We start from the raw sequence: 17,282 nt of genomic DNA, 5'->3' as shown, positions 1-17,282 counted from the left end.
TAAACGCATGTAGTAAATGTGGAGGGGGAAAACCGGAAGACCCGGAGAAAAATCCACGTGGCCACGGGGAGAACATACAAACTCCCAAATATGCAGGTGTCTGCGTCGGAATCTGACCCAGGACCTCCACCGTACATGCAGTTGAAGACGGTTATGGATGAGGCCGACGTTAAGTCTTGGTACCATGGTGGCGAGCTGTTAGCTATCTTGCCTGATCTAGGCAAAGTAGCTAACATCTCGCCACCAAATGTTAGCTCCCTTGCCCAGACTTAACTTCGGCCTCGCCCATAACCGTCTTCAACTGCCTGTACGCTGCAGGTCACAATGATGCACTCGCTCACAACCACCAGAGCGCTTGTGCCAGACTAGGAGCACTTTGAGACTGCCACGTGAAATGCTGCGGGGACAGGTTCACTTGACAGAACCCCCGGGGTGTTTGTTGGTCAAACCACCGACGCTCGCTCGTACAAACTCTAAACATGCAATCTCCAAATATACAGCAGGCGTCAGGGTCGGGGATTGGATTTACGAGCTGTTTACGTGGCGAGGAAGTTGCCATCCTTTTCTGTGAAACTACTGCAGCCTGCGAAAGTGGAACGTGTCCTTGTGATCAAGAGCCTTGGGCTAGGAGAATGGCGCGAATATCAAATGTACTCTATTAATAATCATTGCAAGGTCTCCCGTCTCAATTTCAAAAAGGGGTTGACCTTGTCATTCCTTAGCGGCTGGGGTGGGGGGGTAGTGTATGCGTAGAGACCACTGTATTGGACGTCAACAGGGGTCTCGTGGAAAGACTGGGCCCCGTCAAAGGAACGTGGCACTAACAGTGGCGTGTTTTTTCCACCTTTGCGAATGTTTTAACTGGAGGAATCTGATGAGCTATAAAGCTCTTTTTTTCCCCACAGACGTCATCAATGCCGCCGCACCTCTCTCCGTTGCTTCTGCCAAAGCAAGCCAACTATTATGTTGTTACTGGCAAAAGGAGGTCTAATGATGTAGATGCTTACCCCGAGCCCTCATTACTTTGATAGTGCATTGTCTTTGAGCTGTACGCCTTTTGGCGTCATCTGGTCGAGCACCAATTGAGACGAGGCTCAAAAGAAAGCCGTCTCTGGTCTGGACCAATCAGTTTCAAGGACAATGCATCATATACTATCAGAGTGTTTTTGTTTGCATTTTGACCACAAGCATTGTGGTTAATGCACAAATGATTCCTTGGAAAAAAAGGTTTCAGTTTTGTTGCCAGAAAAGGGAAAAAACCCTATTCCTATATTTTGGTACTGGCAAAGGAGGTCCCATGATGGTGGTGCGCGGTTTGTTACTCGACTTGATCGTCCGTGCAAGTTGCACGCCCAGCGTTGTCTTAACGCCACGGTGAGAATAAGACCGAACAGGAACGTCGTCATGGTGGTGGTGCAAGCAAACACAAAGAATGAATCTTCGAATCTGTTAGGATCGACGTGAGAGCGTGACTGTATGCACCTGAAACCCGACGGTTCCCCCAGTGAAGCTGGCATCGTCTTAAGGATTTCCGGTGGAGATCGCGCAAGTGTGCCACTGGACGGGAGGTGATAGATTGGGGGGTGGGGGGTCTTGGTGATGCCATTGGCGCCATTGGCCAAGTTTACTCATTGGAAGGATTTGATAATCCATTTCGGGTCTTAATTGATTGTTCACGTTTACGGTGGCTTTCAGACCGCATCCATTATTTTCGTCTCCCCCCCCTCTTTTCCGAACATAGATGGACTCGTCCATCTGAACAAACTGTCAAATCGCTCTCCGTGGTGCTAACGTTAAAAATAACCGCCACTTTCAAATTTTCTTGCTGTGGTTTTCACACCTGATGATGATTGCTTGTGTTGCAGTCGAAACGTGAGAATTTTATTGTTTTATATATTTTTTATTTTATTGTTTCCCTTCTACGTGACTTTACCGGAAGAACCAAGAATATAAAAAACAAGTTCATCAATGTCTGACCCCCCCCCCTAGATGCGTGACGTCATTTATGGACGACCCCTTATGTTTTATCCCTCGGGCCACACACAGTGTTGCGTTATTGACATGGCACGTGTTGTGTGGTGGTGGTTGTCGTTGGCTGTGCTGCGTGCACCAACACCAAGGGATTATCAGCTTTGGTGAGATCGTTATGCGGTGGCCATAACCCCCAAGAGCAGTGATGGATCTTACACCCACTCCACTGGGAGTCGTTCTGCCGGCGGTGGCCTGAGCAAATCACTTAGACGCAACTATTTTGTTTTATTTTAGCAGGTAAGAAGGCCCCACTGAGCTATGTAGCTTTTTTTTCATAAGTGACCTCGCTATCGCAAATGATAACTCAACGAAGCGGCTTATCATCATCACGTGCAAGTTTATAGCAGCAGCAAGATGCTCTAAACACGTGACGTTGATTCTAAATGTGGAAGGGAAAACCCGGAGGGCCCGGAGAAAAATCCACGCGACCACGGGGAGAGAGAGAGACACGCAAACTCCAAATATACAGTAGCAGGCGTCAGGGTCGGGATCGTACCCACGACCTCCTGTACACCAGGCGAGGTAGTTAACATCTCCTAGCCACCGTGATGATGATGAGAGAGAGACACGCAAACTCCAAATATACAGCAGCAGGCGTCAGGATCGAACCCACGCCCTCCTGCATACCAGGCGAGGTAGTTAACATCTAGCCACCGTGATGATGAGAGAGACACCGCAAACTCCAAATATACAGCAGCAGGCGTCAGGGTCGGGATCGAACCCACGACCTCCTGTACACCTGGCGAGGTAGTTAAGATCTAGCCACCGTGATGATAGAGACACCGCAAACTCCAAATATACAGCAAGCATCAGGGTCGGGGTCGAACCCACGACTTCCTGTACACCTGGCGAGGTAGTCACCATCTTGCCGCTTGCAGGGTCTGCACCTATTGCATTCCAACCTAAATCTGGAATCCACTGAGCTGGAGTGGAAAATAACGGCATTTAATGAGGTAGGGTTGGAACGTTAGTAATCTCGTAAGCTTCTGGATTGCCTTGTGACAAGGCAGACTGCTGTGTCCTCGATTAATTAAGCCACGTGTTGTGTACAGGACGCCGCGGTGGCTATGAGATGTTAACTACCTCGCCTGGTGTACAGGAGGTCGTGGGTTCGATCCCGACCCTGACGCCTCCTGCTGCTGTATATTTGACACGTATGCTTACTAATTGGCTGTCGGGTGATCGCGGGTTCAACGACACATATTTACGCGATGTAACCCCAAAAAAATAAATTATGGACATATATTTGGAGTTTGCTGTGTCTCTCTCCCCGCGGTCGCCGCGTGGATTTTTTCTCCGGGTTCTCCCCCCCCCCCCCCCCACCATAATTAGAATCAACATCTCGCTACTGCTCTACATTTCCACACGATGATGATAAGCTGCCAACTTCGTTGATCTATCACTTGCGATAGACCAGGTCGCTTCTGAAAAAAATATATTATTGCTCAGTGGGGCTTTAGCTGGTAAAACAAAAACAATTATTTAACGGCGTAAATACACTGGAAGGAAGCGGAAAGAGAGGAAGACTCTAACAGAGTGTCACGACATCTCGAGCGATTGGTGCCAGGAAGATGTGGCCACGACTTGTGTATATTGGCAGCACTGCAAGACTGAGAATGTTGCAGTGGACACATCAGCTACGGGCTATCTGCCCCATGGATCGTGGTGATGATGATACACTACACTATACACTACTATACACTACACTACTATACACTACACTATACACCACTATACACTACACTATACACTACTATACACTAAAACGATACACTACCACACTATACATAACACTACTATACTTTACACTACACTACATTATGCTATACACTACACTACTATACACTTACACTATGCTATACACTACACTACTATACACTACACTATACACTACACTACTATACACTACACTATACGCTACTATACACTATACTACTATACACTACACTACTATACACTGCACTATACACTACACTATACTACTATACACTATACTACTATACACTATACTATACACTATACGCTACTATACACTACACTATACACTGCACTATACACTACACTACTATACACTACACTGTACACTGCACTATACACTACACTATACACTACACTATACACTACACTACTACTATACACTACACTATACACTACACTATACACTGCACTATACACTACACTATACACTACTATACACTACACTACTATACACTACTATACACTATATACTACACTATACACTATATACTACACTATACACTACACTATATACACTACACTATACTATACACTACTATACACTACACTATACACTACTATACACTACACTATACACTACTATACACTACACTATACACTACTATACACTATATACTACACTATACACTACACTATACACTACTATGATGTGGCCACTACTTGAGTACATTGGCAGCACTGCTAGACAGAGAGAGAGAGAGGAGAGTGGAAAACAACAACTACAACAACACATGGGGAAATGTTGCAGTAGACACACCAACTACGGGCTCTCTACCCCATGGATCGTGGCGATGGTGGTGGTGGTGGTGTGAGTTGGAATCAGCGGTTCTTCTTCTTCACCTGGGGGTGCGAGTTCCCCTTTCTGGGGTTGGGGGGGGGGGTGGCGAGACACGGCCAGAGGTTCTGTTTAGAAATAATTAATAATTCTAGATTTAAAGCTTTCGTGACTGCTAGGATCCATACTCTTTGGTTCTATTGGGTAAAGTCACGTAGGTGAAAATAAAATAACAAAAAAATCACGACGTTTCGGCCACAACAAGCGGCCTTCATCAGGTGAAGGGACGAGACTGTCTGGAGGACAGCGCTGGAGTGGAAGAAGCCACGCTTAGATCACGACCTTCAAGCTTGTGATCGCGGCATCTTTTGAGGAAGGTCAGCGTCTCGATGAGTTGCGACTTCTTGTCCCGTTGTCTGTTAAAAGCTCTAACAGGTGAAAACCCTCCCCATAGAGGTTATCAATTCTAGATTTAAAGCTTTCGTGACTGCTAGGATTATTAATACACACCTGTGATGGATGATATTGGTCGCTAAAGCCAACGTGTTAAACGCAATAATCGAAAACACAAACTAAGCACGGGGGGCAACGTTAAGTTCCATGGGGCCGTCCATAAATGACGTCACGCATCTAGGGCGGGGGGGGGAAGACATTTGTGACGATGGGGGGGGGGGGGGAGGTGAGAAATGTGACGTCACATCAAAATGCGCAACTTTAAATAAATAAAGACATCACGTTCTACTTAATTAAATAGACTTTTTGATAAATGTTTTCTCCTACAACATCAGAGTGCAGTGCCACGTTAAATACGCACTACAATGACAATAGTTTAAAGCGATTTGAAGCATGTTTTATTTTTGGGGGGGGGCAGAGCTTTGTGACGTCATATTTGAGGGGGGGGGTCTGACTTTGTGTGACGAGGAGGGGGGGGGTCCAAAATCGTGCAAAATCTCGTGACGTCATTTATGGACGGCCCCCAACTTTGCTTTCATCAAACACCTCCGCATTTATTAACATCAAAAACATTTTTTTTATAACCATTCGGAACCAAAGGGGCTCAAGGCTGCAAGTGAAAGGCTTTGAACCCCCCACTGTTTTAAATCGTTTTAGTCTCGCCCACGGAGAGTCAAAACCCTCCGTGCTGGCACCGACTCCTCTGCGACTTAAAGCATTGTTATAATACTATAATTCAGTAGGCTCACATGACATTGTAAGTCATCTGGCTACCATGAGAGATTCTTTCACGAGGCTATCCACATATACAAGCACAGAGACAATTTCAACCGAGAAGATGGATTCTGTCTTAGCAATCATTGGAAGGATTTGATAAACCATTTCGCGTCTTAATTGATTGTTCACGCTTACGGTGGTGGCTTTCAGACAGCATACATTATTTTTTCGTCTCCCCCCTCCTCTTCTCAGAACATAGATGGACTCGTCCTTCTAAATAAACTGCCAAATCGCTGCGCGTGGCGCTGACGTTTTTTAATAAATAAATCAATACACCGTTTAAAAATAAATACATTTATGCAAACCGACACACCTGATGACGACCGTTTGTGTTACGGTCGAAACGTCGTGAGAATGTTTTTATTATTTTATATATATTTTATTATTTTATTGTTTTCCTTCAACGTGACTTTACCGAAAGAGCTAAGTATATGAAAAACCACGCCCCCCTCGCGTGACGTCACGCGGCTTCCACTTCCTGCTCCTCCTCAGACCCCACCCACGTGCGTGGTCCATGGCGTCTGTCGCGGCGGCGTCGTTCGCGGCGCGGAGAGCCGCTCTGGCGACGGCTCTCCGAGCTCGGTCGCCTCGTCGCCTCCTCCTCCTCCCGCTCCTCGCGCCGCCCTGCCGGGGTCTGGCGCTGAGAGCGACGCTCGGTGGAGGATGGAGCAGGGGTGGCGACGGTGGCCGCGGTGGTGGGCAAGGAGGCTGGGGCCGCGGCTCAGGGTGGCTGCTGGGCGCCGCGTGCTCGGCGCTGACGCTGCTGGGAGCGGGCGCCGCGTGGAGGCTGCAGGGCGCCGCGCGGGCCGAGCCGGTACGGGAAGACGCCGCGGAGTGTGGCGAGCGGAGGCGGGCGGGGGTGGGGTGGGGGTGACCCCAGCCCTGACCTCTAATTCGGAGCTTAAGCCTCAGCTGTGATGACCACTCCAACTCCGGGGTCTGTTCGGGGTCTGTGATGCTGACCCCCCAACACGGGACCTGTAATTCTGACCCCAACACGGGTCTGTGATGCTGACCCTAACACTGGACCTGTAATCCTGACCCCAACACGGGACCTGTAATTCTGACCCCAACACTGGTCTGTGATGCTGACCCTAACACGGGACCTGTAATTCTGACCCCAACACGGGACCTGTAATTCTGACCCCAACACGGGTCTGTGATGCTGACCCCCCGACACGGGACCTGTAATTCTGACCCCAACACGGGTCTGTGATGCTGACCCTAACACGGGACCTGTGATGCTGACCCCAACACGGGTCTGTGATGCTGACCCCAACACGGGGATCAGCAATCCTGACTCCAACACGGGACCTGTAATTCTGACCCCAACACGGGACCTGTAATCCTGACCCCAACACGGGACCTGTAATCCTGACCCCAACACGGGGTCCGTAATTCTGACCCCAACACGGGGTCTGTGATGCTGACCCCAACACGACACCAGCAATCCTAACACCAACACGGGGTCTGTAATCCTGACCCCAACACGGGACCTGTGTTGCAGACCCCCACTATGGGTCAAACCCATGCCACGACTATAAAATTGGGTTCAGCCCTAGCCGTTGACCAACACCGGAAGGCAAAGCCTCTTACCCAGACTTGCGTAGTCTATGAACTGGTTGGACCTGGCCTCTCGCTCTAATTGGTAAACATGGGGTGGAACTGCATATGGAGACCCTTAAGCCGGACCCTAAACCCGGAGTCAAACCCGTAACAGTCACTCGGCGTTAAACCAAGGCACTGACCTCGACGATGGGGCCTGGACTTTCAAGCCAGAGTCGAACCTTACTCTTGGACCCTATTCAAGGTTCATACTCTAACCCTGACCTTAGCATGGACTCTGGATCAGTGTGTGTGGTCCGTGTGGGAGGCGGTGGTGCAGTGGTTAGCGCGGGTGCGTTACGAGCCCTACGAGCCCGGTGGCCCGAGTTTGATTCCCGCTCACGGCCAACACCGGTGACGATTATCTGAAAGGGTCTGGGGCCTCCCCTCGGTAGACTCGGCTTAAAATGAGTACCTGGTGCGGTGTGTCAACATTGCCACTCGGCGGGATACAAAGGCGTCCGGGGTGTGGTGCTGGCCACCGACCCCATGTGTCATGCCGGCCTTCATAGGTGCTACTCGCTAAAAAAAACACTTGCCCCAAAAGTCGGTTAAGGCTATACGGGGGGTCTTTGTGTATATAGATGTGTGTACGTGTGTGTATGTACGTGTGCAGCAAGTTGGCACAGTAGGGGGGTACATCTGCCAGTCATCTCGGCTAACCCAGGGCACCTGGGTCTGCCCCGTGACCTCCTGTCAACGAGCCTTCAACACTTCACGTGGCCTCAAAGTGCACCTGGCCTGGCACAGGCGCTGTGGTGACGTCACCGTCACTTAGTGGCCGGATGCGCTGGAGTGTGGTGCTGGCCACCCGCCTTCTCGTTGCGTCATGCGGACCCAACAGTCGTGTCACGGGAGGGATCTTCGTCTTGTTTTCGTCTCGCAGGAGGAGAGCGAGGGTGCGCCGAAGCTGACCCTGTACCAGTACCAGACGTGCCCGTTCTGCAGCAAGGTGCGTGCCTTCCTGGACTACCACGGCCTGCCCTACCGCCTGGTGGAGGTGAACCCGGTGATGCGTCACGAGATCGCCTTCTCCTCCTACCGCAAGGTGCCCATCGTCATCGTCGCCGACGCCGGTGGCTCCGACAGCCCTGTGGTGAGTCTCGCGCACACCGACAAAGGCAAACCCCCACCCCCCACCCCCTACCGTATAGCCTCAACAGACTGCTGGGGCAAGTGCCGTTGGCGAGTAGCAGCACCCATCAAGGCCGCCACGGCACACGAAGGGGGTGCTAGGTGAGCACTACGCCCAGCCGCCTTTGTCTCCCCAGTGGCGGGGCACCGCGGTGGCTATGAGATGTTAACGACCTCGCCTGGTGTGCAGGAGGTCGTGGGTTCGATCCCGACCCTGACACCTGCTTTGTATTTAGAGTTTGCGTGTCTCTCTCTCTCATCATCATCACGGTGGCTAGGAGATGTTAACTACCTCGCCTGGTGAGCAGGAGGTCGCAGGTTCGATCGCGACCCTGACACCTGTATATTTGGAGTTTGCGTGTCTCTCTCTCATCATCATCATGGTGGCTAGGAGATGTTAACGACCTCGCCTGGTGTGCAGGAGGTTATGGGTTGGATCCCGACCCTGACACCTGCTGTGTATTCAGAGTTTGCATGTCTCTCTTTCATCATCATCACGGTGGCTTGGAGATGTTAACAACCTCGCCTGGTGTGCAGGAGGTCGTGGGTTCGATCCCGACCCTGACACCTGCTGTATATTTGGAGTTTGCGTGTCTCTCTCCCCATGGTCGTGTGGATTTTTATCTGGTCCTCTGGTTTTTCCTCCACATTCGGAATCAACATTGCACGTTTTGAGTATTTAGCTGCTATGCATTTTCACGCGATCATGATAAGCCATTTCATCATTTGTGATGGCCAGGTCGCACCTGTGTTGGGATGTGCACCAGCTGTGTTGGAACGGTTGTGTTGGGACGTGCACCAGCTGTGTTGGGACGTGCACCAGCTGTGTTGAGATGTGCACCAGTTGTGTTGGAACGGCTGTGTTGGACCAGCTGTGTTGGGATGTGCACCAGCTGTGTTGGGACGGCTGTGTTGGGACGTGCACCAGCTGTGTTAAAATGTGCACCAGCTGTGTTGGAACGGGACCAGCTGTCTTGGGATGTGCACCAGCTGTGTTGGAACGGGACCAGCTGTGTTGGGACATGCACCAGCTGTGTTGGAACGGGACCAGCTGTGTTGGGACGTGCACCAGCTGTGTTTGAACGGGACCAGCTGTGTTGGGATGTGCACCAGCTGTGTTGGAACGGCTGTGTTGGACCAGCTGTGTTGGGATGTGCACCAGCTGTGTTGGAACGGCTGTGTTGGACCAGCTGTGTTGGGACGTGCACCAGCTGTGTTTGACCGGCTGTGTTTGACCAGCTGTATTGGGATGTGCACCAGCTGTGTTGGAACGGCTGTGTTGGACCAGCTGTGTTGGGACGTGCACAGCTGTGTTGGAACGGCTGTGTTGGATCAGCTGTGTTGGTTCCTGCACCAGCTGTGTTGGACGTGCGCCCGCTGTGTTAGCGGGCGGCTGCTATGTGTGAGTGAGCGATGTGATTACATTGCTCGGCGATTCTCTCCACAGCAACTCAACGACTCCTCGTACATTATCAGCATCCTCAAGACCCTCCTCATCTCCAAGTGAGCAACCAACCCCAACTCGTACGACACAACGCTCGCCCTAACCATAAAACCCCAACCTCTAACACTAACCGTAGCCCTAATCCAAACCCCAGCACTAACCATTACCCCTATCTTTAACATTGATGATAAATAATTCATATGGCCATTGAAGAGCAACCACCTCAATCACTAAATCTTGCCTGTACCACTGATCCTTAACACAAACACCTACTCATAATACTAACCCAGTACACTAACAATAACGCGAACACACCACAGCTGACCATAATGCTGACTACAGCACAAACAGAATGCTAAACCACCACCACCACCACAAACCATTACACTAAGCTGTAATGTTAAACCCGAACACGAACTCACAGCACTAAAACCAAGGCTTACCACTAACCGTCAACACTAGCATCAGCTCCCAACACTAACCCAAGCAACGTCAACCAAAAACACTAAACCCCAACCATAATACCAACCACGAAGCCTTGACACTAACTGCTAAGCCCAAGCACTAACACCAACTCTTAAAAATAGCCCGAGCCCCAGGCCCGAGGCTCTCAGCCTCAGCATCTTGTCCCTTAGTCCTAAGCCCTAGGTCTTAGGCCCAAGGTCCTAGCTTTTAGGCCCTAGGCCTTAGGCCCCAGCCTCCAGCCCTTAGGCCCAAGGTCTTAAGTCCTAGCTGCTTCTAGCTCCTAAATCCTAGGACCTAGGCCTTAGGTCCCAGCCCTAGTCCCTGTGTCCTAGGCCCCAACCTCTAACTCCTTGGCCCTAGCCCTGAGGCCCTAGGCCCCATCCCTTATGTCCTAGGCCTTAGGCCCCAGTCCCTAAGCCCTAGGCCTTTGGCCGTAGCTGTAATCTGTGCCGTTGGTTGCGCCGGCAGGGGCAGCGGCCGGGGCCTGGAGGAGGTGCTGACACTGTACCCGGAAGTGCGTCACGAGGACGAGCGGGGCAAGGAGGTGGTGGAGCACGGCAACAAGTACTGGGTGATGCTGCCTGAGGGGGTGGATGTCACGAACTTCTACGCCAGCGAGAAGGCCCGCCAGTGAGACTCCACCGCAGGGCAACTCGCTAGCTGACTCGCTCGCTCGCTCGCTCACACACGGCGCGCTTTGCAAACCGGCGGGTCAGTCACCTCCCTGTCACTCTTCTACTATCGCTGCTGCTACCACAATGGTTACCGTTGCCCGTGACCTTCGCTCGTCGATTCCTCCACGCGCGTTGACGCCTCGGCAATGCCAGGAACTGATTGCTTCATTCCACCTTACGCAGTGCTCGGCCACCGTCTCTGCAGGTCAGAGCAACGCACACTCCACTCGCCCAACGAACCACGGCCAACGCCAGTGACGATGAGCTGACCCGGCGCTGGGCCTCCCCTAGGTCGACCCAGCCTGAAAATTAGTACCCGGCCCTGTGTGTAAACATCAGCACCGGGGAGACAAAGGCGGCCGGGGCGTGGTGCTGGTTCACCAACCGTCGTCATTGGTGTGCGACATTCCGGCCACTCGCCACAATGACAGCGAACTTGGCTTGAAGGCTCCACGGGTGACCTTTGTGTCTATTTTGCCGCCCCCTCCTTCCTCACCGTGTGCGCGAGGAGCAGGGAAGAGACGAAGTGGCGGCGCTGGGTGGACAACCACCTCGTCCACCTCATCTCGCCCAACGTGTACCGCTCTCCGCGCGAGGCACTGGCGTCGTTCGACTACATCGTGCGCGTGGGGAAGTTCGGCTCCGTGGAGGGCGTCTTCGCCAAGTACTGCGGCGCCGCCGCCATGTTCCTCGTGAGCAAGCGGCTCAAGCGAAAGTGAGTGCCCCCCCCCCTCCCCGCACGCAGACGAACGACCTCTCCAAATTGACGCGGTTGGCTACGTACAGTGCGGAAGAAGTTCAACGCACAGATGTACGTAGACTCAACACTGCCCATAGACTCAACACTACCCATAGACTCAACACTACCCATAGACTCAACACTGCCCATAGACTCAACACTGCCCATAGACTCAACACTGCCCATAGACTCAACACTACCCATAGACTCAACACTGCCTATAGACTCAACACTGCGCATAGACTCAACACTGCCCATAGACTCAACACTGCCCATAGACTCAACACTGCCCATAGACTCAACACTACCCATAGACTCAACACTACCCATAGACTCAACACTGCCCATAGACTCAACACTGCCCATAGACTCAACACTGCCCATAGACTCAACACTACCCATAGACTCAACACTACCCATAGACTCAACACTACCCATAGACTCAACACTGCCCATAGACTCAACACTGCCCATAGACTCAACACTGCCCATAGACTCAACACTGCACCTCCGATTTGCACGGTTGGCTACGTACGGTGCGAAAGAAGTTCATCGTACATACGTACATAGGACATCACTTTATTGCATCACATTCTCTCTCATCACTTTATCTCTGCTCACTTCATCTCTCATCGCTTGATCTCTCTCTTGATGCGAGCCTGTCGAGTTCCAGACGCGATTCGCGGATAGCCAACACCGGAGCCTGCTAAGCGCAGGCACGCAGCGCGCATGGTAGATACGATGGCTACTCGCGCGGGGTTCCCTAACCGCACGCGCAAGAGGGAGGGGGGCCCTCAAATCAAGGAAGGAGGGAGTTGAAAAAAGGCCGGGGAAGTGGGAGGAGGAGTGGTTGAAGACGTGGAACACGTTAACACCACGCGGAGAGAGCGCCCTGGCCGGGCTGTCAAACCCGGGAGCGTCACGCTGTGAGGCGCGAGGGTGACCTCTGCTCCGCCGGAACCGCCGGCGTCACCCCCTCCGCGCCCCGCTCCCACCCCACCGTGCGTTGCAGGCACCACATGCAGGAGGATGTGCGCCAGGACCTGTACCAGGCCGCCAACGAGTGGGTTCGCGCCCTGGGGAAGGAGCGCCCCTTCATGGGTGGACAGAGCCCCAACCTCGCCGACCTGGTCAGCGGCACCCATCCCCCCCCCCCCACCCACCCCCCCCCCCCCGCTTCCCCAAGCCTGCACCTCGCACCCTCATCCCATGCTGAGCCTCGGTCTAAAACCCAGCTTCAACAAAACCGTCATAAACCCGGCCAGTGCCTCATCCTAAACCCAACATAAACTCAATCCTAAACCTCGGCTTAAACCTAATCCTAAAGCAGTGGTTCTTAACCTTGTTGGAGGTACCGAACCCCACCAGTTTCATATGCGCATTCACCGAACCCCTCTTTAGTGAAAAATAAAATGTGATTTTTTTCAAATTCAAGACATAGATATGTTTTTTACTGGTACACAAAATGAGCCGTGCATGAACATTACCTTGTTCAAAGAATAAAACCAACACAATGCATAAACTCACAACAAATTACATACCTGGAAATCAATGTGACTTCTGCTGTTGCCTTTGAGAGATCAGTTCAGATATGCGTGGCTTCACCTTGGCAAGTGCCACTCTCATGTCATTTTCACAGCAAAGTCTGTTCCTTTTCTTCGTTTTATGTCCAGCATCTTCGAAAAGGATTGCTCACAAAGATATGTTGTAACAAATGGTATAAAAAAATCCAGGGCTTTCTTAGCAATAACTGGATACTTGTTCATTTGTCGACACCAAAACGTTGAGAGCGTTGTTGTTCTGAAGAGTTGCTGTTGAACCTGGCTCTGCTGAATTTCAATGATTTCGTCGAGGAATTCATCATTGACATCTGCTGTTTCAACAGCAAACGTGAACGGCTGTCTCACCCATGCTGGATATGACTCTCTTGTAGGGAAATATCCGTCGAGAGACTTTGCAAGCTCATCTAAGTGCGTGGCAATTGTTTGCTTCAGTTCCGTGGATACAGAAATATCTCCGATTCCAGACACATCTTCGATCTTACTTGCACAGTCGTCCAGAAGCGGGAAGTTTGCGAAGTTATTGTTCTCTGTTCGTCGTTTCCATAACGGTAGCTTTTTTTGAAAAGCCTTCAGGTGTTCTTCCGCTTCCATGATATTGACTCCACCACCCTGCATCTGCTGATTGAGATGATTGAGAGCTGCGAATATATCAGCCATGTACGCTAAAATGAGAATGAACTCAGGATTTTTGAAGCAATCTGCATGGCAGTGTTGGTGCTCTTGCAAAAACAGGGCTAATTCCACACGCATGGCAAAAACACGATTCAGCACCTGTCCCCGGGATAACCACCGAATATTAGAATGGAGCAGAAGTACCTCAAATTCAGAGCCCATTTCTTTACACAGCTCACTGAAGATGCGGTGCCTCAGAGCACTTTTTCGCACATAGTTCACACATTCCACCACAGTTTTTAATACTTCTGCCATTTTTGGAGGTAAGGTTTTTGTTGCCAACGCATGCCTGTGCAGAATACAATGCGTCACAATGATGTGTGGTGCATCGGCCTTTACTAGCGCACCAAAACCAGACTTTCTTCCCAGCATGACTGGAGCTCCGTCCGTACAAACTGCAGAAACCATATCCCATGAAAGATTGTTGTCTCTGAAGAAGTCATCCACAAGCTTCTTCACATCGGCTGCCTTCGTTGTTGTTGTAAGAGGCTTACAAAATAAAAACTCTTCTTTTATCATGTCGTCTTTCACATAGCGTACAAAAACAGCAAGCTGGCTTAGATCAGAAACGTCTGTGGTTTCGTCGAGTTGAAGGCTGAATTTTGCCGGGCTTGAAATCAGATCCGCGACTACTTGAGCCAAGATGTCTTTACTCATGTCTTCTATTCTGTCACTGACGGTGTCATTTGAAAGGGGAATTTGGGATAATTTACCTTCGGCCGCTGTTCCGAGTATCAGATTCGCCATCTTTAATGCAGCTGGTTTCACAAGTGTTTCACCAATGGTGTGTGGCTTGCCCTGCTTTGCGATCAGGTAAGCAACTTCGTACGATGCTGTCAGGATCGGTTTGTTAACAGGTACAAATCCAAGAGCAGGCAGAGTGGCCCTTTCATCGAATCTGGCTCTCTTCACCCTGAATTCAGCAAGTGTTGTGTTCTTGTATTCCCCGTCTCCATGCAGCTTCAAGAAGTGTTCCTTTAGTTTTGCCGGTGCAAGACTAGAGTTGCTCAACTTGGCGTTGCAAATCATGCAGATAGGACGCTCACTCCCGTCACGTTCCGTGATACATGAGAATCCATGTTGTACATATTCGTCCGACCACTTTCTTCTTTTGCCCGACATAGTTAGTATGGATAAAATATTAAAGAAATCACACGACGTACGACAACAACAGTCACACGTTGACTACTGAGTACGCACTAAATTCCCCGCAGCGCCGATTGGCCAAGCAGTGTAGCATGATCATCTGCAGCCAGTGATGGCCAAGCGGGCCGTGTGTGTCATCACAAATTTACACAATAATTCAAGTGTGTCCGGACCTCCGTGGCGGGGGCTCTGCCGAACCCCTGAGATCGACTCACCGAACCCCTGGGGTTCGATCGAACCCAGGTTAAGAACCACTGTCCTAAACCGAGCCGAAGCCGCAACCTAAAGCAATCATAAACCCACCCTAAACAGCAGCATACACCTTTCCTGACACATCCTAAACATCTCCTAAACCCATCCTAAACCTACACTAAACTTACCTTGCGCATCTCCCCCATTTACGCCTCTGCATCCCCATGTGTCTCATGTATCCCCGTATGTCCCCATGCGTCCCCGTCCATCCCCGTACTTTCCCCGTCCATCCCCGTGCATTGCCCCCCCGCTCCAGGCCGTGTTCGGCGTTCTGCGCGTCATGGAGGGCCTGCAGGCGTTCGACGACGTCATGGCCAACACGAAGCTGGGGCCGTGGTACGAGCGCACGCAGCAGGCCATCGGGCAGCAGCGGGGACGCGCGTGACGCACGTGACGCACGTGACGCACGTGACGCACGTGACGCACGTGACGCACGTGACGCACGTGACGCACGTGACGCACGTGACGCACGTGACGCACGTGACGCACGTGACGCACGTGACGCACGTGACGCGCGGCGCCGCTGCCGCCGCCGCTGCCGCCACCGCAGACGCCGCCGCTTCTCCTGCTGCGTTTCCACGGCCGTCTGCAACCGGGACCCAAGCCGCGTGCCCGGGCCATTGTTGGACCGGGCCCGGCAAGGCCCATTCCCTCTTCCCATGCTTCCGAGAGCCACTCGCCTCCACGGCCTCGATCCCGAGCGCGTGCGAGAGAGCTTGTTTACCCTTTCCCATTCCGTTGACGTACGCATACGTCACCGGAACGGTACCGGAAGAAAAGCTCGAATAAAATAACTTTATCGGTACCGAGGCTCCCGCATGGCCACGCCGGGGAGAGGCGTGTGGCACATTTTGGCGCCAGCTGTTGCAGAGTGCGGCGGGCGTGTCGCTACGGTTCTCTGCGGCGGTGAGTGCAGCGGCGCTACGCCTCTCTAAATAAAAACTAACGCCGAACCGCTCGCGTGTTCCGAGATTCTCCGGTGAACGGGACCCCCGCCCTGTAAAGGTTGCAGACGTCTCGGAACGGGGAAAGGGTTCGGATAAAAGCCGCCGCTGCGAGGGCTGCCGGAGTTAGCGTGACGGTGGTCGATAGCTCTTTGACGAGATCAGCCAAGGGATGGTGGTTGTTCGTTTGCAGCAAGCACTTTGTGTGTTAACTAGCGCGACCTGGTAACAACGGCGCTGTGTTCGCTCGGCAATCAGAAGCCAATGCGGTTCGGCGAGCACCGGACGGACACGCTCGGGTCTTTCTCTCAACCCCGTGTGTGCGGCAGGAAGGGCTGCCCATCGCTCCACTGCGCCCACGTTTGCACCAACATTTTTAGACTCGCCTAAACATTTTGAAGGGGGCGGCGGCGGCGGCGTGCACTCCACCAGCCAAACCCTAATGCTTCAAGGCAGCTACGGAGGTTGCGTTGAAGCCCGACACGCATGCGGCGGTAGTGACGGCTTTCCGTGCATGCCGGCCGTGTTGTGACCGGGCGTGCCTGGGGGGGTTGGGGGGGGGGGGGCAGCCCCCCCTGTCGTTTGCCGCTCGTAGACGCGGCCTGCAGACTCGTTCGCTAAATAAAATGATACGGAGAGTTTACCGACCGATTACGAGTGTTCGTTTGTGACCACGATGAGAAGGAGGAGGGGAGGGAAAGGTACGTCCGCCAGGTGCGATGGGAGAATGTTGAGCGAGAGGTTGGGTAAGTTTGTCAGTGTACGTATTCATAATAATGATAAATAACGCGATCTAACCCAAAAACCTTTTTTTATTAATAATATTGGTCGCGAAAGCCTACGTGTTAAAC

The 17,282-nt window shown here is 51.9% G+C and overlaps 1 protein-coding gene across 1 annotated transcript; it reads left to right on the top strand.

Moving 5' to 3' along the window:
• Positions 1-6,266: 6,266 nt before the first annotated feature.
• Positions 6,267-17,074, top strand: PTGES2 (prostaglandin E synthase 2). The gene is made up of 7 exons (XM_032976337.2): positions 6,267-6,608; positions 8,286-8,495; positions 9,981-10,036; positions 10,911-11,072; positions 11,631-11,831; positions 12,868-12,985; positions 15,744-17,074. Exons 1-7 carry the CDS (start codon positions 6,309-6,311, stop codon positions 15,870-15,872), a joined length of 1,176 nt encoding a protein of 391 aa, XP_032832228.2. The 5' UTR covers positions 6,267-6,308; the 3' UTR covers positions 15,873-17,074.
• Positions 17,075-17,282: the final 208 nt, after the last annotated feature.

This window comes from Petromyzon marinus, chromosome 59, assembly GCF_048934315.1.
Source record: "Petromyzon marinus isolate PM22_M1 ecotype Great Lakes invasive population chromosome 59, UKy_Petmar_22M1.pri1.0, whole genome shotgun sequence".
Classification (NCBI taxonomy): Eukaryota; Metazoa; Chordata; class Hyperoartia; order Petromyzontiformes; family Petromyzontidae; genus Petromyzon; species Petromyzon marinus.
Note: the sequence above shows the minus strand (reverse complement) of the source record. Positions and strands in the feature narration are given on the sequence as shown.